Consider the following 25630-nt stretch of genomic DNA (forward strand, 5'->3'; position numbering starts at 1 on the left):
ACTCTGTTTCCAGCTCTAGATTTTCTGAACAGCTCAGCTGATACTAATAAAGTACATAAAGGTTTATATAGATATAAAGATATGTTTCTCAAAACGAATAGCAGCAGTGAAAGTAGACCACGCCAAACACTGGCAACTTGAAAACAAAACAGAATAGCAAATAATAGCATGATAAAATTGAAATATATTTTCATCTAACATCTAGTACAATTTTTAATTTTATACATTGAATTTCTATATGGATATATAGATGTCTTTGTGAATAAGGATATAGTTATCTTTTAGCATATATAATAAATACAGTGCTATGACTCCTTTATGTTTGAATATATTTTTTCTTAGTTTTTGACTTACATGTACAACATAAAGAATCAAACAGTAAATAGAAACATACTGGATTTATGACTAGTAAATGCAGTAACTGCTGGAATTTTAACCTTTATTTAATTACGAAACACTAAACCAGACCATTTAATTATTTGCTAAATATCATGAGGCCTAAATAGTGAAAATAATTCTTATTAAGAAATTTGCATTTTAAATATAGCACAGTTGTCTTCTTTAAAAATGTGTATTTGGCTACAAATGAAGCTGAAATCATGCTATTTTGGAGTGACTGCTCACAAAAAGCTTTCAATGCACTCTGTGATGCATTCTTATGAAACAAAAAAGAAAAAAAAGAAAGTCATGGCATCTCACAGATCTCTGCATGCACACAACAAAATTCATGAAATAGACCCCAGATATACGTATGTGAGAAGATGGTCCGTGATGCAGCCGCAGAGTATGTGCTTCACAGTCCATACTACACAAACTCTATTTTCTTACCCGACGTAGAATTTCACCCTCATAGAATGTTTTGGTGGGAGCAAACTTTGTTTATTAATACCTCTATTCTTCATGACTGAACTTTGTTTTTCTTTGGTCAAATTTAGTGCTTAGTTATTTCAAGCATTTTATAAAATAAATTATCATATATTTCAGTTGATTCTTGAATCTTCATTTTATGTTCTCAGAGAGGAGAAGGATTAAACATTTGGTCTAAATAAAAGAGAGATAAGAAAGAACCTAGGACTAGCCCACATTATCTTTGTTTTTTAGTTTTCATGTTTGAATGCATTCGGTTCAGTAGTAGCTTGTGTAATTTTCAGTGTGGTATCAGGTACCAAAAATAGCCATAATCCACTGTTACGGTCTGCTTTCCAGTGTTTCTTGGGCTCTTTTGAGCTGTTTTGTGCTTCTGACGCTGCTAAGAACTGTCCCTGAAGGCCAGATCAGAGTTTTTACTTTGGCGCCCAATAACTGGGTTGGACCAAGCTGCTGTAGGCAGACCATAATCTCCTGAGAAAACACAAAGATGTATATAAAAGATCAGACACATGTAGAGCTTTTATTAAGCATTAGTCATACAGCTTTCTTTGAATGACAGTTCCAATGAATACCCATATGAGGTGGTTTGTATGGTTCAGTCTTGATATACAGATATCTAAAGTAGTGTAATTCAAATACAATATACATTAACAGAAATATACTTTGATTGTATTTAACTGACATTACAGTAGAGGCTATACATGTAACAACACAGAAACATATTCAAATATTGCTTCAGTAGTTTTTCTTTTTTCAACACTTATATTTGATGAAAATGCTGAATTTAAGTTGACAATGAGCAGCATGCAACATAATCCTGTACAAAATATTTCATTCACAACCTTTAAACTGAATGGTTTCCATGATTTGGGCGAATGGCGCCCCATTCTATTCATTCCCTATCTTCTAATGTTTTTATTGTCTACCACTTCAAACTCCATTCTAATATTTTTAATTATATCTCAAAGAGCTCTGCATTCCCCAATGTTTGTATTAATTGGTCTAATGGCTGTGGTGGACCTGTGTTGGCCAGTAGTTTTTGTGCCAAATATGCTGTTTAGCTTTTTATTTAACTGGAATGGGATTTCACTTTTGGGCTGTTTGATACAAATGTTTTGTCTTCATTATGTTGGCACATTTCAGTCTACATTACTGCTGTGGATGGCTCTGGATCGTTTCTTTGCTATATGCAGGCCTCTTTATTATCACAAATATATGCAAATGCCCAACTTTCTAAAGTTTATTATTGTGCCAGTAATCAGGAATGTAATATTAATTACTACAATGGTTTCTTTGGCTGGAAAATTGCAATTTTGTATTACAAATGAAATAGATCACTGTTTTTGTGAACACATGGCGTTGGTTCAGTTGGCATGTGGAGATATTTCTGTGAACAACTTGATAGGACTTTTGACTGCTTTTCTAGTACCAACTGGAGATTTTGTTTTTATTACTGTGTCTTATATAATAATCTTTGCCTCTGTCATAAAATCAGGGAAGTCCCACTTGAAGGCTATTAACACTTGTGTTACACATATAATTGTTATCACAAGTAGTTTGGCATTTGCCTTGATGGCTTTTTTGTCATACAGAATAAGAAATAATTTTTCTCCCAACAGCCGCATTTTTATAAGTACGATGTATGTACTTTTTTCAAGCTGCTTCAACCCAATTATCTATGGAATAAGAACAAAAGAAATAAGAGAACATTTTCTGAAATTTGTGAATCATGTGAAAACTGTACCACAGTAATGCAGTAATAGCGCTTATTTAACAGTTATGAATATGCAACGTCATACATGTATTTCTGCGTTTTTCAAACAAAAATGCATCAAGTTTTTCCATAACAGCTGTTAACTGAGTATTTTATTTGCCCCTGTTAATTTGTGTGATTTGAGATTAGTCACCCTTAATTTTTAAATGTTGTGATGACTTGATAATGTTGTCCAGAATACTAGAAATTTAAAGGCAGAACAACAATTTGTGCATTCACAGATTTTTTTAAAATGTGCACAAAAAGGTTCAGAGCATGAAGCTTTAACCTTCTTTAACCAGTCTTAATCATAATCGAGGTCTCTGTCAAAATTCTGACAGCTTGACCTTGTGCTAAAGCAAATGAGAAGGTCAGTAAGGGCATTGAAAGTGTAGATAAAGGACGCGCAGGAGCACTGGGATTGTTTTGAATGCACTGACTAGAATATGTTCAGAGCACCATCCACAAGTACTCCAGACTAACTACAGTAAAGAAATAGACTTTACATAGTTAAAATGTAGTGATGTCTGTTCCTTGCTGAAAGTGATGCAATTCAAGGGAAGTTTATTTATATAGCTCCTTACATTGTTGTCCTCCACAGTGCTTTACATATAATAAATACAAAGTCATTTAAAAAGTAAAAGAATATTGAGAAATGTAAAGTGAAGGAGAAATTAAAAACATGATTACAACAATAGATTTTCAAAGAGAAGAATCATTAAAAATGAATGAGGATATTTAAAATCAATTTAAAAGTTAAATTAGGATAATAAAGAGCTGTTATGGAAGAGAAGGGCTAAAAGAGCTAACTGTGTTTTAAACTGAGTTGAAAGCTGCTCAAATAGGAACTTTTTAAGCCTGGATTTAAATGTGTATCATGTCAGGACTCTTTTAGTGCTCTCTCTCAACTGGTTCCATTTAAGAGTAGTATGGCAGCTAAACATTGCTTCTACTCATTTCGCTGCAGCATATCAGATAAATACACTGATCTTACACCATTGAGAGATTTACAGACCAGTACTATGTTAAATTCTATTCTGTAACATACTGGTAGCCAGTGTAAGGATTTAAAAATGGGGTGATGTGTTTCCATCTTTTACTCTTAATGAGAACTTGATGTTTTAAGGTGATAAAATGCTGATTTAATAACTGCTTTGACCTAAAGCTAAGATCAAAGTCCATTAGTACATCAAGATTACACACTAGTTCTTATATTTTAGGGCTCTTGAATCCAGATAGGCAACTATTGTCTGTGCCTCTCCTGCTAATGCTATTCCCAAATAAAGTAATCTCTGTTTTATCTTTATTCAACTGCAGAAAGTCTTGTCCCATCCAGTTAGTGATGCGCTCAAGGCACTTACAAAGTGAGTCAAGGGGACCAAAGTTGTTTGGGGAGAGGGCCAAGTAGATCTTAGTGTCATCTGCATAGCTTTTGTACCATAATCCATAGTCCTATAGTATTTGGCCAAGAGGCAAGATGTATAAATAAAAAAAAAAATAAAAAAAAAAAGTGGCCCAAGAATTGAACCTTGGTGGATTACTGGCACTCTCTCAGAAACATTTTTTTCTGTTTCCACAAAGTAGTCCTTCCTTGCTGGTATGAACTGAACCATATTAGGACAGTTCCTGAGAGCCCAACCCAGTTCTCAAGTCTATCTGTGAGAATTGTCTGGTCAGTGGTTTCAAAGGCAGCGCTAAGATCAAGCAAAATGGATGTTTTTCCAGAGTCTGTATTTAAATAAATATCATTTGTAACCTTAATCACAGCTGTCTTAGTACTATAATTAGGCCGAGAAAACCTGACCTGAAATTTGTCTAGACAACCTTTTAACACGAGAAAACCAGTAAGTTGCTTGAAGACAATTTTTTCTGATAATTTTCCCAGTAAAAGGTAGATTTAAAATCAATCTGTAATTACTCAAAAGAGTTACTTGTAGAGTTCTTTTTTTAAGAGAGACTTCACATCTGTTTTTAATTAGTTAGGAAGAATGCCTGACATGAGTGAAGTGTTTACTATCTGAAGTATACCTGATGCTATTGAGTGAAACACGTTATTTAAAAAGATGGTGACATGTTGGGACTACAGGTGGAGGATTTGAGATGACTCACTGTGTTGATTGAAATTTAATTATTAATAGCACTAAAATGGGACATTTTAACCATGATATATATATGATAGAGAGGACAGTGGGCTCTTTGGTGGATATAGATGTATTAATGGCTGCTCTGATATTATGGATTTTAGTGTTAAAACATAAGCATACTCATTACATTTCTCAACTGATACTAATTTAGGGGCCTCATATGTAGGTAACATGGTTTTTAACAATGACAAAGAGTATTCTGCTGTTGTTAATGTTATTGTTGAAAATGCTGGTGAAAAAGGATTGTGTAGCTTTGCACATTATTGTGTTGTAAGCGTGCAGCCTGTGTTCAGCCTTCCTATGTTTTATGTTCAAGTTGTACTGCAGTAGCATTCCTCCAAGGTGCTTTCTGTTGGCATGACATAATTTTGACTTTAGCTGGTGCAATGTCATCCATAACACTGACAATATTTGGTTGAAGCTATCCAGCAAAGCGTCAACAGAGTCAGATCGTTTGGCCATGAAAAGTGTAGCTGTGCTGTCATTTATAAACCTTTTCTTAAAGCAAATATGTCAGGTTTTGATGTGTAGCGAGGTTTAAATTTCAGAGAAAACACAGTAATGATTTTGACAAAGTGACATCCTTATCAGTGGCTGATATATTGAGACTCTTCAAGATAAAGTGTGACCATGACAGTGTGTGCTCCTGGTCACATGCCAAGAGAGTCCAAAAAAGTGTAATATAACATAGAGTTCCTTGGCATAATTGCCGTTACCATTATATTTTTTAAAATTCAACAGCAATAACAAAATGATCAAAATCACTGGAAAGAAAATATAACATATTTGTAAATTCATCAGTTACATTAACAATGTACTTCAGAGGCCTGAAGACAATTACTAGTAATATTCTTGGTGCCCCTTTTAGAAACACAACAATAGTCAAAGGATGTGAAATCACCCAATGATAATTGCTTGCATTGGAAAGAATCATCAAATAGAGCAGCTACACCTCCACTTTTCTTCTCAGCATGTGAGACATTTATAAAATTAAGGTTTGGTTGTGCCAACTTGATTAAAATGGTTTAAGCACTACATTCATGTAACCATGTTTCTGTTAAAAGCATAATGGGCTGTAATAACATCATTAATCAAATAAGACTTGTTTGTCCAAAACTGTCATTGTTTTTAGAAGTCTGTAACCTGAAGAGGCAGTTTGTAAGTGTGTCTGTAGCACTACTCTAAAAAGTACAAAAAACAAGGAAAAATATCTATTTTTGGTTTTATAGTGCTCTTGACTTTTTTATTTATATAGAGAGAGCTCAAACACTGCAGCTTTAAAATACCTCATAAACTTTTGAAAATAAAGAGGAGAAATGAAAGATAGCAGAGCTAAGCAGAGCGGCGTCTAAACGGCAGAAGCAGGAAGTAGTAGATGCAGCCTGTAATACTTATTTCAATAATAAATAAAAAACGTAGATCTTTACAAGATCTATAGAGAAAAAAAGATGCATCGAACATTGTTTTATAATCGCATTGCATCCCTCTGAATCGTAATCGAACCGAATCAACAGGCGCCTAGAGATTCCCACTCCTAGTGAGAAGATGGTCCGTGATGTGGCCGCAGAGTATGCGCTTCACAGTCTGTGTTACACAAACTCTACATTCTTGGTAAGGGTAGAATGTCCCTCATGGAATGTTTTGGTGGGAGCAAACTTTGTTAATTAATACCTCTATCTTTTAATGACTGAACTTTGAGCTTCTCTTTTGTCTTAAATTTGATGACTGCTTAATTGTTTCACAGTGCCTTTTAAATCCCGCACCTCACTGGGTGGGGCTGTGCACAGTTTGCATGATAAGCTGCTGTTTCAGTAAATCAAACATTAGGTTCAGGTGCATAGTGGGCACACATTGTGGTCGTACCGAGGCACATTCTGCACTGTGGCTGCACTCCTACATACATCTAGCCCAGAGTGTTTTATAAAATATTTTGACATACATTTCAGTTGATTCTTGAATCTTTATTTTATGCTCTCAGAGAGGAGAAGGATTAAACTAATTGCTCTAAATAAAAGAGAGATAAAAAACCTGGGACTAGCCCACATTATCTTGTTTTACAGTTTTCATGTTTGAATGCATTCAGTTCAGTAGTAGCTCATGTACTTTTCAGTGTGGTATAAGGTATCAAAAATAGCCATAATCCACTGTTACAAGTTTGTGTTTGAGTGATTTTTGAGCTCTTAGCATAGAACAAGCTGTTTTGCTGTTGTGCTGTTTTTGTGCTCCTGACGCTGCTAAGAACTTTCCCTGCAGGCCAGATCAGAGTTTTTACTTTGGCGTCCAATAACTGGGTTGGACCAAGCTGCTGTAGGCAGACCATAATCTCCTGAGAAAACACAAAGATGTATATAAAAGATCAGACACATGTAGAGCTTTTATTAAGCATTAGTCATACAGCTTTCTTTGAATGACAATTCCAGTGAATACCCATATGAGGTGGTTTGTATGGTTCAGTCTTGATATACAGATATCTAAAGTAGTGTAATTCAAATACAATATACATTAACAGAAATATACTTTGATTGTATTTAACTGACATTACAGTAGAGGCTATACATGTAACAACACAGAAACATATTCAAATATTGCTTCAGTAGTTTTTCTTTTTTCAACACTTATATTTGATGAAAATGCTGAATTTAAGTTGACAATGAGCAGCATGCAACATAATCCTGTACAAAATATTTCATTCACAACTTTCAAACTGAATGGTTTCCATGATTTGGGCGAATGGCGCCCCATTCTATTCATTCCCTATCTTCTAATGTTTTTATTGTCTACCACTTCAAACTCCATTCTAATATTTTTAATTATATCTCAAAGAGCTCTGCATTCCCCAATGTTTGTATTAATTGGTCTAATGGCTGTGGTGGACCTGTGTTGGCCAGTAGTTTTTGTGCCAAATATGCTGTTTAGCTTTTTATTTAACTGGAATGGGATTTCACTTTTGGGCTGTTTGATACAGATGTTTTGTCTTCATTATGTTGGTTCATATCAGTCTACATTACTGCTGTGGATGGCTCTGGATCGGTTCTTTGCTATATGCAGGCCACTTTATTATCACAAATATATGCAAATGCCCAACTTTCTAAAGTTTATTATTGTGCCAGTGATTAGGAATGTAATATTAATTACTACAATGGTTTCTTTGGCTGGAAAATTGCAATTTTGTATGAAAAATGAGATAGATCACTGTTTTTGTGAACACATGGCGTTGGTTCAGTTGGCATGTGGAGATATTTCTATTAACAACTTGGTAGGACTTTTGACTGCTTTTTTAATACCAACTGTAGATTTTGTTTTCATCACTGCGTCTTATATAATAATCTTTGCCACTGTCATAAAATCAGGGAAGTCCCACTTGAAGGCTATTAACACTTGTGTTACACATATAATTGTTATCACAAGTTGTTTAGTGCTTACATTTATGGCTTTTTTGTCATACAGAATAAGAAACAATTTTTCTATCAACAGCCGTATTTTTATGAGTACGATGCATGTACTTTTTCCAAGCTGCTTCAACCCAATTATCTATGGAATAAGAACAAAAGAAATAAGAGAACATTTTCTGAAATTTGTGAATCATTTGAAGGTTGTACCACAGTAATCCAGTAATATATATAATATATATATTTTTTAAAATAACAAATGGGCCCAAGAAAATGTGTGTGTTATCACTTTGCTTCTAGTACATCATAGCACTAAACTATAAAGGCAAGTAAGCAATAAAATCCAAAAACAAAAACAGAAAAATTTTGATGAGTGTTTATTTAACAGTTGTGAATATCTAATGTCATACATGTATTTCTGCATTCTTCAAACAAGAATGCATCATAAGTTTTTCCACAACAACTGTTAATTGAGTGCTTTATTTATCCCTGTTAATTTGTGTGACTGGAGTTCAGTCACCCTTAATTTTTAAATGTTGTGATAATTTGATAAGGTTGTCTATAATGCCAGTAATTTAAAGGCAAAATGTCAATTTGTGAACTTACAGAATTTAAAAAAAAGGGAACAAAATGGTTCATGATGCTTTAACGTTTTGGCACAATCTTAATCTTAATCGAGATTTCAGTCAAAATTCTGAAAGCTTGACCTTGTGGTGGTCTGGTGATCAGAACACATCACTTTATTTCCTTGCATTAAGACTGCTGTTAAAGCAAATGAGAAGGTCAGTAAGGGCATTGAAAGTGTAGATAAAGGACGCGCAGGAGCACTGGGATTGTTTTGAATGCACTGACTAGAATATGTTCAGAGCACCATCCACAAGTACTCCAGACTAACTACAGTAAAGAAATAGACTTTACATAGTTAAAATGTAGTGATGTCTGTTCCTTGCTGAAAGTGATGCAATTCAAGGGAAGGTTGTTTATCGAGCACCTTACATACACTGCTGCCATTTAATGTACTTTACAAATAATAAATACAAAGTCATTAAAAAGTATAGTAAAAGAGAATAGAAAAATGATAAAAACATGATTAAAACATTAATTTTAAAAGAATAATCATTAAACTAAGATCAAATAAAATTTATTTTAATTAGATAATTAAAAAGCAAAATAAAAATTAAATTAGTATAATAAAGAGCTGTTACAGAGGAGAACGGCTAAGAGAGCTAACTGTGTTTTAAACAGAGTTGAAAGCTGCTCAAATAGGGACATTTTGAGCCTGGATTTAAATGTGTCTAGTGTTGTGGCTCTTCTCATGCTCTCTGTCAACTGGTTCCATTTAAGAGCAGCGTAGTAGCTAAATGCTGCTTCTCCATGTTTAGTCTTTACCTTAGGCAGTAATAGCTGACTAGTTCCTAATGATCTGAGAGTTCTGCTGCTGCTTTTCAGATAAATGTGCTGATCCTACACTATTAAGCGATTTATAGACCAGTAATACTATTCTGAAGTCTATTCTGTAATAAACTGGTAGCCAGAGTAAGGATTTAAGAATGGGGTGATGTGTTTCCTTTTTTTTTACTCTTAATGAGAACTCTTTCAGCTGCATTTTAACTCATTTGAAGCTGTTTGTCTTTTTTGGGAGTTCATTTAGGAGACTAATTCAGTAACCAATTCTGTTAGAAATAAAGGCGTGGATGGGTTTCTGCAGGTCTGGTTTAGTCAGAAAATCTCTAATCTTGTTGATGTTTTAAAGTGATAAAATACTGATTTAGTAACTGCTCTGACATGACTCCTAAAGCTAAAATCAGAGTCCATTAGTACATCAAGATTACACACTAGTTCTTATATTTTAGGGCTCTTGAATCCAGATAGGCAACTATTGTCTGTGCTTCTTCTGCTAATGCTATTCCCAAATAAAATCCTCTGTTTTATCTTTATTCAACTGCAGAATATTTTGTCACATCCAGTTAGTGATGCGCTCAAGGCATTTACAAAGTGAGTCAAGGGGACCAAAGTTGTTTGGGGAGAGGGCCAAGTAGATCTTAGTGTCATCTGCATAGCTTTTGTAAGATGTCCCATAATCTTGTAGTATTTGGCCAAGAGGCAAGATGTATGAATTAAATAAAAGTGGCCCAAAAATTTAACCCTGGGGGACACCACAGGCCACTGGCACTCTCTCAGTAACATTATTTTCCATTAGTTTCCACAAAGCAGTCCCTTTTTTGCTGGTAGGAACTGAACCATATTAGGGCAGTTCCTGAGAGCCCAACATGGAGTGGAGGATTTGAGATGTCATACTATGTCGATTAAAATTTCATTATTAATAGCACTAAACTGGGACAATTTAACCATGATATATTTATGTGGTGATAAAGAGGACATTGGGCTCTTTGGTGGATATAGATGTGTTAATGGCTTGTCTAATATTATGGATTTTAGAGTTAAAAAGTATGCAGACTCATTACATTTCTCAGTTGAAACTAATTCAGGGACCATATATGTAGGTGACTTGGTTTGTCAACCATGGCAAAGAGTATTCTGCTGTTGTTAATTTTTTTGTTGATAATTCTGGAGAGAATGGATTGTGTAGCTTTGCACATTATTGTGTTGTAATCACGCAGCCTGTCTTTAAAGATTTTTTTTGTGGATATGAAGCTTAGTTTTATGCCATCTGCGTTCAGCCTTCGTACATTCTCTCTTTTGGAGTTTAACTGTGGTAGCATTCCTCCAAGGTACCTTCTATTGGCATGACATAGTTTTAATTTTAGCTGGTGCAATGTAATCCATAGCACTAACAATTTTTGAGTCAAAGCTATCCAGCAAAGCATGAACAGAATCAGATGGTTTGCATGGTACAGAGCACATTTTACTCATGAAAACTGTAGCTGTGCTGTTATTTATAAAACTTTTCTTAAAGCAAATTTGTCTGATTTTGATGTTTAGTCCCTTTGAGATAACCACATCCAGAGTGTGACCATGATAGTGTGTGCTGAATTACTTGAAAATGTTTCTTTGCCGAATTACCTGAAAATGGTGTGACCTCTTTCTTTTCCCAACAGAGGAAGGTGGGTGGATCTCCTGTTGGTGAGCAATGCTGCCTTTCCATTGGTTTAAGAACCTCTTCTTTGAGCTGCTACAGGTTCTGGGGGAGCTCTCTTTAATAGTTTCTCAATTTGGCTGAGCTTCAGTTTGGCAGCTTTAATAACTCCTTTATTGGTGATTATGATGGGGTGAGGAGGGTTGTTGGGTCCTTGAGGCAGTAGTTAAAGTTGGAGGAGATTTTTTGCTGAACTGATCTGTCTCCCCAAAACGGAGTGGATATGTTGCACATGAAGCAAATTAGGTTCTCTGTCAGAGGTTCTTTCTTCCCAAGTGACAGGTTAAAGTGTCAATAAACATAAAATAACATATGTATGTACATAACATTATTAAGGCATTGTGGAAAAGACCCATGACTGCTTTCAGCACTAAGAATAATGGTGGCACGGTGACCAGGCTCTATCCTGTGTGTACTTTGCAAGTTCTCCCTGTGTCTGTGTGGTTTTCCTCCAGGCGCTCTGGTTTCCTCCCACAGTCTAAAGACATGCAGTCAGGCCAATTGGATATGCTAAATTGACCCAAGATGTGAGTGTGTGCACATGTTTGTCTGTTTGTCTGCCCTGCGATGTACTGGTGACCTGTCCAGGGTTTATCCTGCCTTCCACCCACTAACTGCTGGGATAGGTTCCAGCTCCTCCCTGCAACCCAGACAGATAAGCGGCTTAGAAAATGTGTGTGTGTGTGTGTGTGTGTGTGTGTGTGTGTGTGTGTGAGAGAGAGAGAGAGAGAGAGAGAGAGAGAGAGAGAGAGAATAAATGCATTTGTCTAATTATTAAACATTTACAAGCTGCAGTTCTGCTTGACAGCTCCTTAGGAACCTAATCATTTTGGACACGATCAGGAGCGCCCTCTAGTGTCTGACAAACCTGAAAGACATTATGGATAGAAAGACATTAAGGATGGAACTACAAGTATTTCAAAGGGTCAAACCTAGGCATTTTAGTTAGTTAAACGATGCTTTACTGACCGATATGATGGTCAGTTGTGTACAAGGTATGGATAGAAGACGTGCAAGATGTCAATTCATATGTGCAGGCATCGATCAGTTGAAGTAACAATAAGATTAGAGTGAGTTGTCTGTTTGAGGTGTGCGGTCTGGATTGTCCATGGAGATCATCATGATGATGATTCAGGAAGTTTGGGAGCTGGACCCTGGTGATGTACTGGGCTGTCTGCACCACTCTACAGAGCTTTCCACTTAAAGCCATGCAGTCCTCATACCAGGTGGTGATGGAGCCTGTTAAAATGCTCTCCACAGTATATGTGTAAAACTGGTCTGAGGATGCAGGGGTTCATGCCAAACCTCCTCAGCCGTCTGATGTAGAAGAGCCTCTGTTGTGCCTTTACCACCTGTGTGGTGTGTGCGGTCGATGTCAGTTCTCCTGTGATATGAACACCAAGGGAACTTGAAGCTGCTGACCCTCTCTACAGTGGTTCCATTAATGGTGATGGAGGTGTGCACTTTCTCTTGCGTCCACTATGAGCTCCTTGGCCTTGTCAACATTGAGAAAGAGGTTGTTCTCTTGGCACCAGTGTGTCAAGAAGCTGACCACCTCGCTGTAGGCCTCCTCGTTGTTATTGGAGATCAGGCCCACAATTGTGGTGTCATCTGCAAATTTGATGATGACATTGGAGCTGTGTCTGGCTGAACAATTGTACAAAGAGAACAAGAGAGGGCTGAACACACAGCCCTGAGGAGCTCCGGTGTTAAAGGTCAGTGAGGAGGAAGTGATGTTGCCCATGCTTACGACGTGGCGTCAGCCCGCCTGGAAGTTCAGGATCCAGCTGCACAGAGAACTGTTTAGACTCAGATCCTGAAGCTTAATGCGAGCCTTGAGGGCACGATGGTGGTGAATGCTGAGCTGTAGTCCACAAACAGCATTCTCACATTCGTGTTCTTTTTGTCCAGATGGGAGAGAGCAGTGTGCAGAGTCAGGGCTATGACATCATCAGTGACAGCAATCATCTGTTCTGTCTGTAGGCAAACTGCAGTGGGTCCAGAGTGGCAGGTAGTGAGGAGCAGATAAAGTCTCTGACCAGCTTCTCAAAGCACTTGCTTATGATGAAGGACAGAGCAACAGGGCGCTAGTCAGTTAAGTAATAACCCTGGCTGACTTTGGAACTGGCACAATGGTGGCCAGTTTGAAGCATGCAGGCACAACTGAGAGGAGGAGAGGTCAAATATGTAGAACACTCCTGAGAAAAAGAGAGAGGTAAATGAAATAAAATTAGTGTGAAACTATCACCTGATTTAGTATTGGTTTCCACATGTATTTTCAGATTAAAAAAAGGTAAATAAATAAACAAATAATTAAGAAACTGAACAGAGTAAAATCTGTTTATGAAACTGTAATAGTATGTAACCCACTTAAAGTGAAGGTTTATTTTCATTTCATGTTTGTGCTGCACTTAAGGTATAGATGTTGCAGTTCTTGAAATTTCCTGTAGAGGGCGCTTTAAGATAGTCTGAGCCACCTGGGAGAACTGGTCCAAACCAGTTTTAGAAAAGAAAAAAAACAACGAACGAAACCACTTGCAGCTTAGCTTTGAATTTACTACTCTTCACAGCATTGAATTTACTGACCTAGAGTACGGATTTACAGATATTAAGACTAGAACTGAGCCATATCTTACTTCTTTCACTCTGTAAAGGTGAAATTATCCATCAATGTCTTTTGCTGTCGATTATTTCCCGTTTTAATGAGCAACTCCGTTTGGATCTTCCAAGCACGCACGCGCGTCAGACTGTGAGTGAGACCAGAACGGCGAGCCAGGACCACGTGTTGAAAGCCGTCTGCCCTGCGTGTTGTTCCTTCACGGACAGGGACAGAACAGGAGAAACAGATAAGCTTTTCTTTACGAACTGATTGAGATTAATCCCCAAGAAAAGAAAAGAAAAGAAGCGGCATACACGCATATTCACATAAAAGCTGCATAGCAGTCTTGAGCTTCAGATTTTAATTCAGAGACAGTGACCCTGAAGAGCTCTTAAGTTTTTTTTTGGGCCCATTTTTTTTATTTTTTTTGTTTGTGTAACTATTTGTTTCCTTGTTTTGTATATGCCTGTTGAGCTAACAATATATTCATTTTTGTTATTTTCTTCCAAGCCTTTGTCGCATCTCATTCTTTCCATTCTCCTCGTTTCGAACCTAGCAAACATGACCCAAGTGGATTTCTCCATACCAGTGAGACGGTTACAAGTAGTTTATGGAAGAATGGAGGCAGCAAGAATGGGATGAATGGGATAGTAACAAATAAAAGGCAATGGTACATAACAATTATGTATGAATATTTTAAAGTGGGTTATGATAAGATTGCTTATGTTACAGAATCAGTCAGCTATAATCATTTGTCATGTTAAAGGTTTCTGTTCATGTAGTTTTCTGTAGGAAAATTTAAGAATATAGGAATGTAGGAACAGGATTTTCTGCTTAAAGTCAAGTCAAGTCAGCTTTATTGTCAATACTACAATATGTACAGGACATACAGAGTATTGAAATTGCGTTACTCTCAGACCCAAAACCAAAGGCAGTCGATCAGCCACAACTTGTTTAGTGTACAAATTTTGTGTCTTTAATTTAGAACTGGAGCTACTAGGCTAATGTTGCTAAGAAACATTGGAAGTCAATAATGGCCCTATCCATTTAATGATGGTTCATATTTGAGTTTCATGACAGTATGACTCACTAGGGACTATAAGACAAAAAAAAACCAAAAACTAGGTAACGTAGGTAGAGAAGCTAAGCAAGAGATGTTATGTGGATGATCATGAAGTTCCAATTTTAGCTTTAATGTGTAAACAAGAACTATCGGTGCCCTTTTACTGAATCATTTTTTTTTTTTTTACACAAATTTACATTTCTTTTGGGCATAATTTGAAGTAAATACATGAGGATTTTGGTGTGTATTTGTGGAAATGGTTAGGGTGACTACTGACTTCAAGTGTTCATTAGCACCTATAGCCCAGCAGCTCCAGTTCTAAACGAAGAAGTCAAAGTTTTGACACCAAACTTCTTGGCTGATCGACTGCATTTGGCGGTAGTGGAAAATCATGTTAATTAGATTTTTGCATGTCAAAACTATTTATTCTGAAAAAAGCTTGCACTGCATCAGGTCTGAACTCAGGCGAAGATTTGAGAGCACATATCACCCAGGCATATAGAATGTGAACATGCAATTGGAGAACAAATTTTCAAAAGCTAATAAACAAATATCATTAAAATAACCTCTTCCATGAGGAAAAAAAACTGTTATCAGATATGGATTCAGATTAAGGCTGCCAAAATACAATATGTATGTAAATGGAAGGTGGAGATGGAGAGAAGGAAGAATTTTTCATGTCACTGCTGCTTCATTAAGAGCCTGAAGAGACCTTAGCCTCCTGAGCAAACACTATGGTATATATAGTAAGAGACACATCAAGCTTTAATCAAATGTTAGGAAGTAAAATCAGATCCCTAATAGGTGAATTTGACTTTTAGGACTTCTATTTTTGAGTATATACTGGTTTCTTTACATTTGCACAAAATGGAGAATACTGATCACCTGACTCTATGATAAAGAGGTGCTTTCTTGTTATACAGCTATCTTTGCATTGTGAACAGCCACTATCAAAGCAGAGTTAAAATTTTCAGCATGATTTTGTGATGACTTCTTGTCTTGATATGAAGAATGGGATATCACATAAAGCAAATAATACAGATGTGATACTTCAACAGAAAATACTGTCATTTGTTTGAGCTAACATTACAGTAGTGGCTGTGCTTAAATTAGAATTTCTCTTTGAATTTCTGTTGGTAATAATAGAGAAGCATTTTGCTGTAACTGATTGCTGTCATTTATTGCCCTTTTTTTTATGACAGTGCTGAATGTAAAATGACAGTGTACAGCATGCAGTACCTTCCTGTGCAAAATATTTCATTCACAATTTTCAAACTGAATGGTTTCCATGATTTGGAAGAATGGCACCCCATTCTGTCCATTCCCTATCTTCTTATGTTTTTATTGTCTACCATCTCAAATTCCATTCTTATGTATGTAATTATATCCCAGAGATCTTTGCATTCTCCAATGTTTCTATTAATTGGTTTAATGGCTGTTGTGGACCTGTGCTTACCAGTATTTTTTGTCCCAAATATGCTGCTAAGCTTTTTATTTAACTGGAATGGGATTTCACTTGTGGGTTGTTTAGTACAAATGTTTTGTATTCATTATGTTGGTGCATTTCAGTCTACTTTATTGCTGTGGATGGCTGTGGATCGGTTCTTTGCTATATGCAGGCCACTTTATTATCACAAGTATATGCAAATGCTCAACTTTCTAAAGTTTATTATTGTGCCAGTAATCAGGAATGTAATCTTAGTTGCTACAATGGTCTCTTTGGCAGGAAAACTGCAATTTTGTATGAAAAATGAGATAGATCACTGTTTTTGTGAACACATGGCATTGGTTCAGTTGGCATGTGGAGATATTTCTATTAACAACTTGATAGGACTCTTAACTGCGCTTCTAGTACCAGCTACAGATTTTGTTTTTATTACAGTATCTTACATAATAATATTTGCTTCTGTCATACAGTCGGGGAAATCACACTCGAAGGCTATCAACACATGTGTTACACACATAATCATTATTACAGGTAGTTTAGTATTCGCCTTGGTTGCTTTTTTGTCATACAGAATAAAAAATAATTTTTCTTCCAACAGTCGTATTTTTATAAGCACTATGTATATTCTATTCCCAAGCTGTTTCAACCCAATTATCTATGGAATAAGAACAAAAGAAATAAGGCAACAGTTTCTTAAGTTCTTTACCTGTGCAAAAGTTTCACCACAGTAGTCCAATAATGTGTGGTGTGGCATTGTTAAACATGTTATCCAGTGGGCATTTTTTGAGAACCCGCTTAGAGTAACAGGTTAAATGAATAAATAAACTGTCTCCATTTTCATAATTGTACATTTTTATTGGTGCATTATTCGATTTAAGGTTAGGAATTCATTATAAACAGGTTAGCGGGGTGGATAGAGAGTTGTTATTCATTACTATACGTAATTATTGTTTTAAAAGAGTTGTGCTTTATTACCGAAATTGAGTTGTACTCTTATTCACTTACATTTCCAAGAAAACATTTTTTCCCCTTGCATGTCCACTCAACTCATCAGTCTATAAAACCTTAATCTGGAACACTGGAACGTTTTGCCAATTCATTCTTGGTACATGCTTCTGGTTTAGGCCCTGCACCAAGGGTAGTTAGTTCACCATGAGAAGACCCCAATCCTCACACAAATACCCAGGTGTACTGGATGTTGATTTGATTGCCTGATTTGAGTAATCAATTGCTTTAAATATAAACAAGAGGAGCTACCACCTCTTCACACCCACTCTTACCCCAAGTGCAAGTGCAAAACATTATTTAGCAGACTTCAAGCACAGGATTAAAGAGGTGTTCTGTTACTCACAGCTATAGAATATCATTTATACTACCCCACCTAAATTCAACAGATAACCTCCCCCAATTACTAACTCAAAGCTAATTTTTTGTAACAAATAAAGGAAAACAAGTAGATAGTTGGTGTGTTATTATGCATGGGACAATAAATTATACATACAATTAATAGAATTACTAGGATGACCAACAACTAAAACTGAATGATTTTGTTACATACTCACTTACCCACATTCATATATGCAGCAGGAAGAAAGATAAATAAGATATGGGAGGGAAATCTAAGGTACGTTTGTACAAATGTGGGAAATCTAAGATATTTGTACAAATGTTTTCGTTGCTGTTTTTCCAAAAGAGTCACACTTTCAGGAGAGAATCAGGCAATCTGCAAACTTTTCTTGTGACAACAAGAAATTGCAAAGAAAGTGCATTCTGAAAATGCAGCCAAAACAAAGTAATGCATGCAAACCCTTTAATGTTAATTGTTTTATACAGGCATGTTCTTGGCAAACAGGGCAGCAACTTACGCAAGGCGCAGTTTCATTATGATTTATTATGATTTCATTATAGAAGCAGGTTGTTAATAGAATAATCTTTGAAAACAGATATATTTCTTGATTATGGGCTACCTAATGAACGAGAGTGCTTGGCAAAACATTTATTCTATTTATCTGATTTTATTTACTTATTTCAGTGGTTCGTTGTTTATACTTTATTATTTAGTTTAGCATAGTAAATTGTTATTGATAATGAAACAGTGTGTGAGGGACCAATCACAACAGCCCCTGGGGAAGTCTGTGTAGAACAAATACTGTTCACACACAGCAAAAACAACAGCTGCAACAACATGAACATCAAATAGCTGCACTGGACGCTATAAACCAACAACTGACAGCCCTACATAACACTGAAGTTTGATGCCAATCACAGCCTTTAAAGGATTCAAGTTACAGTGCTCTCTCCAGGAAGGAGATGAGTGGAAGTCTGCCTTCTCTACAACCACAGGGCATTATGAGTACCTTGTAATACTGTATGGTCTGGCTAAGGCCCTATCTATGTTCCAGATCTAGTTATGGTCATAAAAGTCATAAGTATACATAAACACAACATGCTAAAGCTAATAACACTCAAACAATTATAATATTTCATATCTGTATTGTGCACACCAACTAAATATTCACAGTGGAATAAGTAAGTCATGGGTGCTCTTTGGCAGCAATGTTTTTTTGGAGAGCAGCAGTTCCTCCGTGGTGTCCTGCCATGGACACTATGCATATTTCTCATAAGGTAGACTTATGAGCATATATTTTAACCAGTTCCAGCATTTTCCTTAAGCCTTTAGCTTTTAATTTATGGTTCTTTTTGACTTCACTGAGCATTCTGCGTTGTATCTTTGGCGTGATCATGGCTGGGTTCCCACTTCTAGGGAGAGTAGACACAATACTAAATTGTCTCCATTTATAGTCAGTTTGCCTGTGGACTAATGATTAACTGAACTCTTTGCGATTACTTTGCAACTCTTTCCAGCTTTATGCAAATTAAGAATTATTGATCATAAGGCTTCTGGTAAGTCAATGTAGCTTTAACCCACACCTCCAATCTCATTTCATTGATAGAACTCCAGATTTGCTGCTCATAACACTTAGCTGTTGTTGAAGTCATTAGCCTAGGGGTTCACATAATTTTTCCAACCTACGCTGTGCAAGTTTGAATGATGTTTTCAATAAGGACAAGAACAATACCTTATTTGCATGCTATTAGTGTAAACAGATTGTGTTTATTGTAACTTAGATGAAGACCAACCCATATTTTTAAAAGACTTTATACATACATCCAGGTAATTCCAAAGGTATATACTTTTTCTTTCCACTGTATCTATCACAAACACAACTGTGTGAGGAAATCCTCATAGTAGACAAAGTGCAGCATGTGTATAGCATGGCTGTTCCATGCCAGTCTCTGGAAGCTTCCTCAGAAGCCTGTAGGAATACAGCAAAGGCCCATGAGAACTGGATGTATATAAAAGCAGAGACAAATGTCAAGCTTTATTCAGCTGTTGTGAAACAAAATATCATATGATAAATGACTATGCAAAGAACAGTATTTCAATTCAGTACATCATTTTTATCACTTCTGCTCAAACCACAGTATCATAAACATTAAACAATGTTTTTGCCATTATACAATTAAACCGTAAGAGTTCTGGAGCTACTTAAAGTGTTTTCCTAGTGTAGAGCTGTCTTTGCGGTGTCATTCCAGAATATCCTTCAAATTGTTTTGCAATTTGTCCTTCAAATTGTTATTTAAAACACATATGTATTTGGATAAATGTGAATTTATTCTTAAATTAAGTTTTTTTCCACCTAGACTGGATGTAATTATCTATAAAAATCAGTTTAGATGTGAAGAATATTGTTTTCATATCAAATAGAATGAGGCAAATAGGTTATACTGTCATTGGCATTTGGCTAGCGTTACAGTAGTGGCTGCATCAAAATGCAATTTTCAAATGCGTCAAATTCATGATCTGTAATTATTGGTAGCATTACTAAAAATATTGCTTTTATTGTCTGTTGTAACAAGCATGTTTTTTTTGCTGACTCTACCATGAGCAGCGTGGAAGATCTTCCTGCAAAAAATGTTTCATTCACTTCTTTTAAACTGAATGGTTTCTATTCTTTGGGAGAATGGCGGCGCTTTCTATTCATCCCATATTTTCTCATGTTTTTATTGTCTACCACCTCAAACTCCATTTTAATAGTTTTAGTTATATCCCAGAGAGCTCTGCACTCTCCGATGTTTGTATTAATTGGACTAATGGCCATCGTGGACTTGTGTATGCCAATATGTTCTATACCACATATGCTGCTCAGCTTTTTATTTGACTGGAATGGGATTTCACTTGTTGGCTGTTTAGCACAAATATTTTGCATTCAGAGTGTTGGTTCATTTCACTCTACTTTACTGCTGTGGATGGCTCTGCATCGGTTCTTTGCTATATGCAGACCTCTTTCTTATCACAATTATATGCAAATGTCCAACTTTCTCAAGTTTATTATTGTTCCAGTAATTAGAAATATACTCTTAAATATCACAGTGGTTTCTTTGGCTGGAAAACTAAATTTTTGTATGAAGAATGAGATAGATCACTGTTTTTGTGAACACATGGGATTGGTCCAGCTTGCATGTGGAGATACTTCTATTAACAACTTACTAGGGCTTGCAACTGCTTTTCTAATAGCAACTACAGATTTTGTTTTTATTACTGTATCTTATATAATTATATTTGCTTCTGTCAAGAAATCAGGAAAGTCCACTATGAAGGCTTTTAACACTTGTATAACACATATAATCGTCATCACATTTACTTTAGTATTTGTTTTGACAGCTTTTTTGTCATATAGAATTAAAAATAATTTTTCTGCCAACAGCCATACTTTAATAAGTACACTGTATGTACTTTTTCCAAGTTGTTTCAATCCAGTTATTTATGGAGTGAGAACAAAAGAAATAAGGCAGCAGTTTTTTAAATTCTTTAACCATGTGAAAGTCTTACCACATTAGTTCAGAGATGTAGGCTGCAGCATTGTTATTCAAACCTGTTCAGTGGTCACATTAAAAAACGACTACTTACAATAATAACTACTACTTGTGACCTTAAGTTTAGTTTCACCTTTGTGGATTGGAGGTTGTTTAATGTAATGACTAAACAATTCAAAAATTAAAGTGCACACTAATTGAACTGACATTGCGATTTACCTAAACAAAGGTAGATAACATCAGTATGAAATTATTGAAATAAGTTGAATGTCTGTGTGTTTGTTTGTTTATTGTACATGATTTCTTAGGGTTTTGATAAAATTCCAGGTTGAATAATACAGTAGAAGTGTTTAAAATTACTTGCAAAAAAATCTAGTTACATTAAAAGGTAAGAAGCTTTCCTCTTTCTCCTGTAAAATAACCTAGATCTTAGGAAGTCATTCATTTAAAAGTAACACTGCTGGCAGTTAACTGAGGAAAATGTAAATTCCCTGTCTGTATTGACTGTTTGTCTTAATGTAAAATGGGTGATGGCTTTGTTCTTAATCAGTATGAGAAGTTACTAAGTCTGAGACTGAAGTTGAAGAGTTACAGGGTACCTGGCTCAACAACTTTGTAGGAGAATAAAACTCAAAGGTTTTTCTTTGATGAGTGCCTTATTTCTCCACTACACCCAGCAGTGGCTTAATTAAACATGGGCCTAGGTTCATAAGGAGACTGGCTGTTTGACCTTCTGGAATCTAATGAATTAATTAAAGCTGTAATTCACTGTCAGTTTTCATGTTGAATGATGTGGTTCACAATGTAAAGATCTGAAATAAACAAACTAAAAGGGAGATCTCCAAAAATATATAATAAAGATTTAAAAATAAACAATCTAATCCCAGTGTCCTAAAGTCCCTCCTGTGTCCACTCAGGTCTTCACCCCTTGTTGTGTCCACAGAGATGTGCTGCACCAGTGGATGCAGGAAGCAAGTCACATTCCAGCAAGAGTAAGCAGGAGCAGGTCCACCAAATGAAGAAGGTACTCAAAAGAGGTAGGATTCGCTCTTTGATATTTTTGTAACAAATGTGAAGAGACATACACATAATTAAATGGCTAGTGTAGGTCATTATGCATTCTGATGATTTTTGTTCTCAAAATATATACTATTGAATTTTATGATTTACATTGCTGGTTTTAATCTGTTACAATTTTCTGTTATCTTTTTTTATATTTGACAATTATGGGTGTGTATGTATGATATATGTGTGTGTATTTATATATATATATATATATATATATATATATATATATATATATATATATATACATACATACCTTCTTCATTTGGTGGACCTTCATCTAATTTATGAAGGAGCATATCATGGCAAACCTGAGAACAAAGAGTAACACTTTGACACACCACTGTGTTTCATCACTTCTTCTTTCAGTAACACTCTAAGTGTTTGGGACCTGAGGAGACAAAGTGCTGTAGTTTTGAAAGTGAAATGTTTTCCCATTTATTTATTTTATTTTTTGATATAGGATTTCATCTGCTCAACAGTTCAGGGGTCTCCTTTGTCATATTTTTCATTTTATAATGCACCAAATGTTTTCAGTGGTGATAGGCAGGTGTAGGCAGGCCAGTTTAGCACCCAGATGATGTTGTAATACATGCGGAAGGTGGTTTTGCATTGTCTTGCTGAAATAAACAAAGCCTTCCCTGAAAAAGACGTTGTCTGGTTGGCAGCATATGTTGCCAAAACATGTATATATACTGTTCAGCATTAATTGTACATTCATAGATGTGCACATCACCCATGCCATGTGCACTAATGCACCCCTATACCATCATGAATACTGGCTTTTGAACTGTGCGCTGATAACAAGCTGAGTGGTCTTTAGCCCAGAGGACACAGAGTCCAAGAATTTCAAATGTTGATACGTCAGACCACAGGACACTTTTCCACTTCCCTTCAGTCCATTTTAAATGAGATCAGGCCCAGAGAAGGTGGCAGCATTTCTGGATCCTGTTCATATAGTTTCTTCATAGTTTCTTCTTTGCGTTTTAGAGTTTTAACTTGCATTTGTGGATGCAGTGATGAACTGTTTTCACACAGTGTTTTTCAGAAGTTTCCTGAGCCCATGCATTGATTTCCACTTCAGAATCATGACTGTTTTAATGCAGTGCCGTCTGAGGGCCCAAAGATCATGGCCAGCAAATATTAATTTTTTGGCCTTGTCCCTTGCATGCACAGTTTTCTCCAGATTCTCTGAATCTTTTAATGTTATTATGTACCGTAGATGATGAGAAGCAGAAGTTATTTGCTATTTTATGTTGAGAAACATTATTCTTGAATTGTTGCACTATTTGATCGTGCAGTCTTTCACAGAGTGGTGAATCACTCCTCATCTTTACTTCTGAAAGACTCAGCCTCTCTGGGATGCTTTTCTTATACCCAATCATGTTACTGACCTGTTGCCAATCAACCACCAGGTGTTTTTTTTACTTTTGTTGCCCCGTCCCAACTTTTTTGGAATGTGTTGTTGGCGTCAAATTCCAAATGGGCATTTATTTTTCAAAAGACAATAAAATTTCTCAGTTTCAACATTTGACATGTTGTTTTTTGTAGTATTTTCAATTAAATGTAGGGGTTAAATGTTTTGCACATCATTGCATTTTGTTTTTATTTACATTTTGCACAGCATCCAAACTTTTTTGGAAATGGAGTTGTACTATATCTGCCTGGATTTAAACCCCAGTTGGCAGTGTGCAAAGCTGCAGCATTGCTCACCACACTGTTTAATCACTATGTAGTATTCAACTATAACTGTGTGCTTAAGAGCACCACAGAGTCTTGTAGAAATCTCTGGTTTTTACAATTATGAAAACTTGTTACACAAAGTTATTATAACCCCTTTTTGCCAACCGGGCCTATATGATCTTGAGGATTTTCTTGGCACATGCCCAGGGGCTCAAGCCACAGGGAGGTCTCCGTGAGCAATTATGACAAAATCTAAACCTTATCTTGACTCGCTGTGGGAACTTACTATTGGCACAGCCAAAAAGTGAGCTAATTTTAACCTTGTCAGTGTGTTACAGCCAGTTGAAATCCTGCTGCTGTCCATGTCATTCCTGAACATACACTTATTTTTAGGATACCAGGATACCTATTGTCAAAACCAAACACAAATAAAATATGTCAGCCTGAGTTGAAAAAGTTTGGACTGTCTATTTCCATGCATAAAGTCATCAAATGTAAGATAAAAATCTTCCATAAATATTTTCCACATACACCGTAGCAGTATTCTTCATTCAGTAAGCTTGACTGTGTGGGTTTTTAAGTTTTAGGTCTTAACTGTCTGATTTTAATTCATCTTGTCTTCATTGGGTAAGTGTTGTGCCTGTCAAGAGCAGATGACTGCTTTCTGCACGCAACTGCTTGTTGCATTGGTTTTGTTTTTGCATGCAATTTCTTGTTGAATTGGTTGTTGGGTTTATGTTAACCCCTTTAAATCCCAGGCTTATTACATACTAAGGTTTATTATTCAGTAACTACAGAGACTTCAGTGCAAACTGGCTGAGCTATTCTTACGTTATCAAAGTGTGTAATAAAACTTTGATAAAACCTGCTGGTGGGCCCTGGCCATTTAAGGGTTTAACCTGTGTTCTTGTTAATGTGTGCATAGTCTTGTTATAGTTTTATTTTGACCCCTGTAGAGTGTTGAAATATGCAGGATGATGATTGTGCTGCTGTCAGCATTAGGCTAAACCTCATATCATACCATTGTCATTTGGAAAATGTTTTGTTTCTCAACTTGCTATTGTCCTTATTTAACCAGGGAAGGTCAACAGTTTCTTCTAAATGACAACAAAGAAATTATGGCTATCATATTTAATAGAAATACTCAATTCAGGAGGTTTGTTTGTAGAACCACTTAAATAAGCTGACTTTAGTTTTGTATACTACAAGTCCCAGGCTATGCAGCTTGGTCAGAACACCAAAAAACTTCAATAAAACGTCCTGTTTATAGTGGTGACATGCCCAGCAATGCAGTTAGCATGCTGCCATCGTGGTGCTGCACATTTCTCATGTAACCTTCTGTCATTTCATAAATTACCTGACCACCAAAAAGTTAGCCAGGTCAAGAGATACGTCATGATTTTTTATATCGTTATGGCTATCTAAACATTTTGGCCTGGAAAGCTGTTGCAGCAGCAAGCGAAGGGAAGTTCAATCTTAGTTTTTGGTCTGTGTCAGAGTGACTAGACAGCTTCCTCTTGTAAGAGTTACAGCTAAATGATCACTGTTAATTAAGGTGTTACAATTATTTATTATTATTAATAATAGATAGAATACAATTAAAGGTAATTGTCAATAATAATTCTAATATAAGGGGCACCAG

General features: G+C 36.0%; 4 protein-coding genes across 4 annotated transcripts; all 4 read left to right on the forward strand.

The window, feature by feature from the left end:
• The first annotated feature begins 1665 nt into the window (after positions 1–1665).
• Positions 1666–2622, forward strand: LOC118827512 (olfactory receptor 52K1-like). The gene has a single exon (XM_036598905.1). The coding sequence runs from the start codon at positions 1666–1668 to the stop codon at positions 2620–2622; it is 957 nt and encodes a 318-aa protein (XP_036454798.1).
• Positions 2623–7417: 4795 nt separating this feature from the next.
• On the forward strand, positions 7418–8374 carry LOC118827523 (olfactory receptor 52K1-like). Its single transcript, XM_036598915.1, has one exon. The coding sequence runs from the start codon at positions 7418–7420 to the stop codon at positions 8372–8374; it is 957 nt and encodes a 318-aa protein (XP_036454808.1).
• A 7756-nt stretch (positions 8375–16130) lies between these two features.
• On the forward strand, positions 16131–17093 carry LOC118827527 (olfactory receptor 52K1-like). Its single transcript, XM_036598928.1, has one exon. It carries the CDS (start codon positions 16131–16133, stop codon positions 17091–17093), a length of 963 nt encoding a protein of 320 aa, XP_036454821.1.
• Positions 17094–20307: 3214 nt separating this feature from the next.
• LOC118826049 (olfactory receptor 52K1-like) lies at positions 20308–21264 on the forward strand. Its single transcript, XM_036596942.1, has one exon. The coding sequence runs from the start codon at positions 20308–20310 to the stop codon at positions 21262–21264; it is 957 nt and encodes a 318-aa protein (XP_036452835.1).
• The last annotated feature ends 4366 nt before the right edge of the window (positions 21265–25630 follow it).

Source organism: Colossoma macropomum, unplaced genomic scaffold (assembly GCF_904425465.1).
Source record: "Colossoma macropomum unplaced genomic scaffold, Colossoma_macropomum, whole genome shotgun sequence".
Taxonomy (NCBI): Eukaryota; Metazoa; Chordata; class Actinopteri; order Characiformes; family Serrasalmidae; genus Colossoma; species Colossoma macropomum.

What these genes read in the sequence shown, in the direction of transcription:
- LOC118827523 (XM_036598915.1), top strand. Translation starts at nt 7,418, where the DNA reads ATGAGCAGCATGCAACATAATCCTGTACAAAATATTTCATTCACAACT.
- LOC118827527 (XM_036598928.1), top strand. Translation starts at nt 16,131, where the DNA reads ATGACAGTGTACAGCATGCAGTACCTTCCTGTGCAAAATATTTCATTC.
- LOC118826049 (XM_036596942.1), top strand. Translation starts at nt 20,308, where the DNA reads ATGAGCAGCGTGGAAGATCTTCCTGCAAAAAATGTTTCATTCACTTCT.
- LOC118827512 (XM_036598905.1), top strand. Translation starts at nt 1,666, where the DNA reads ATGAGCAGCATGCAACATAATCCTGTACAAAATATTTCATTCACAACC.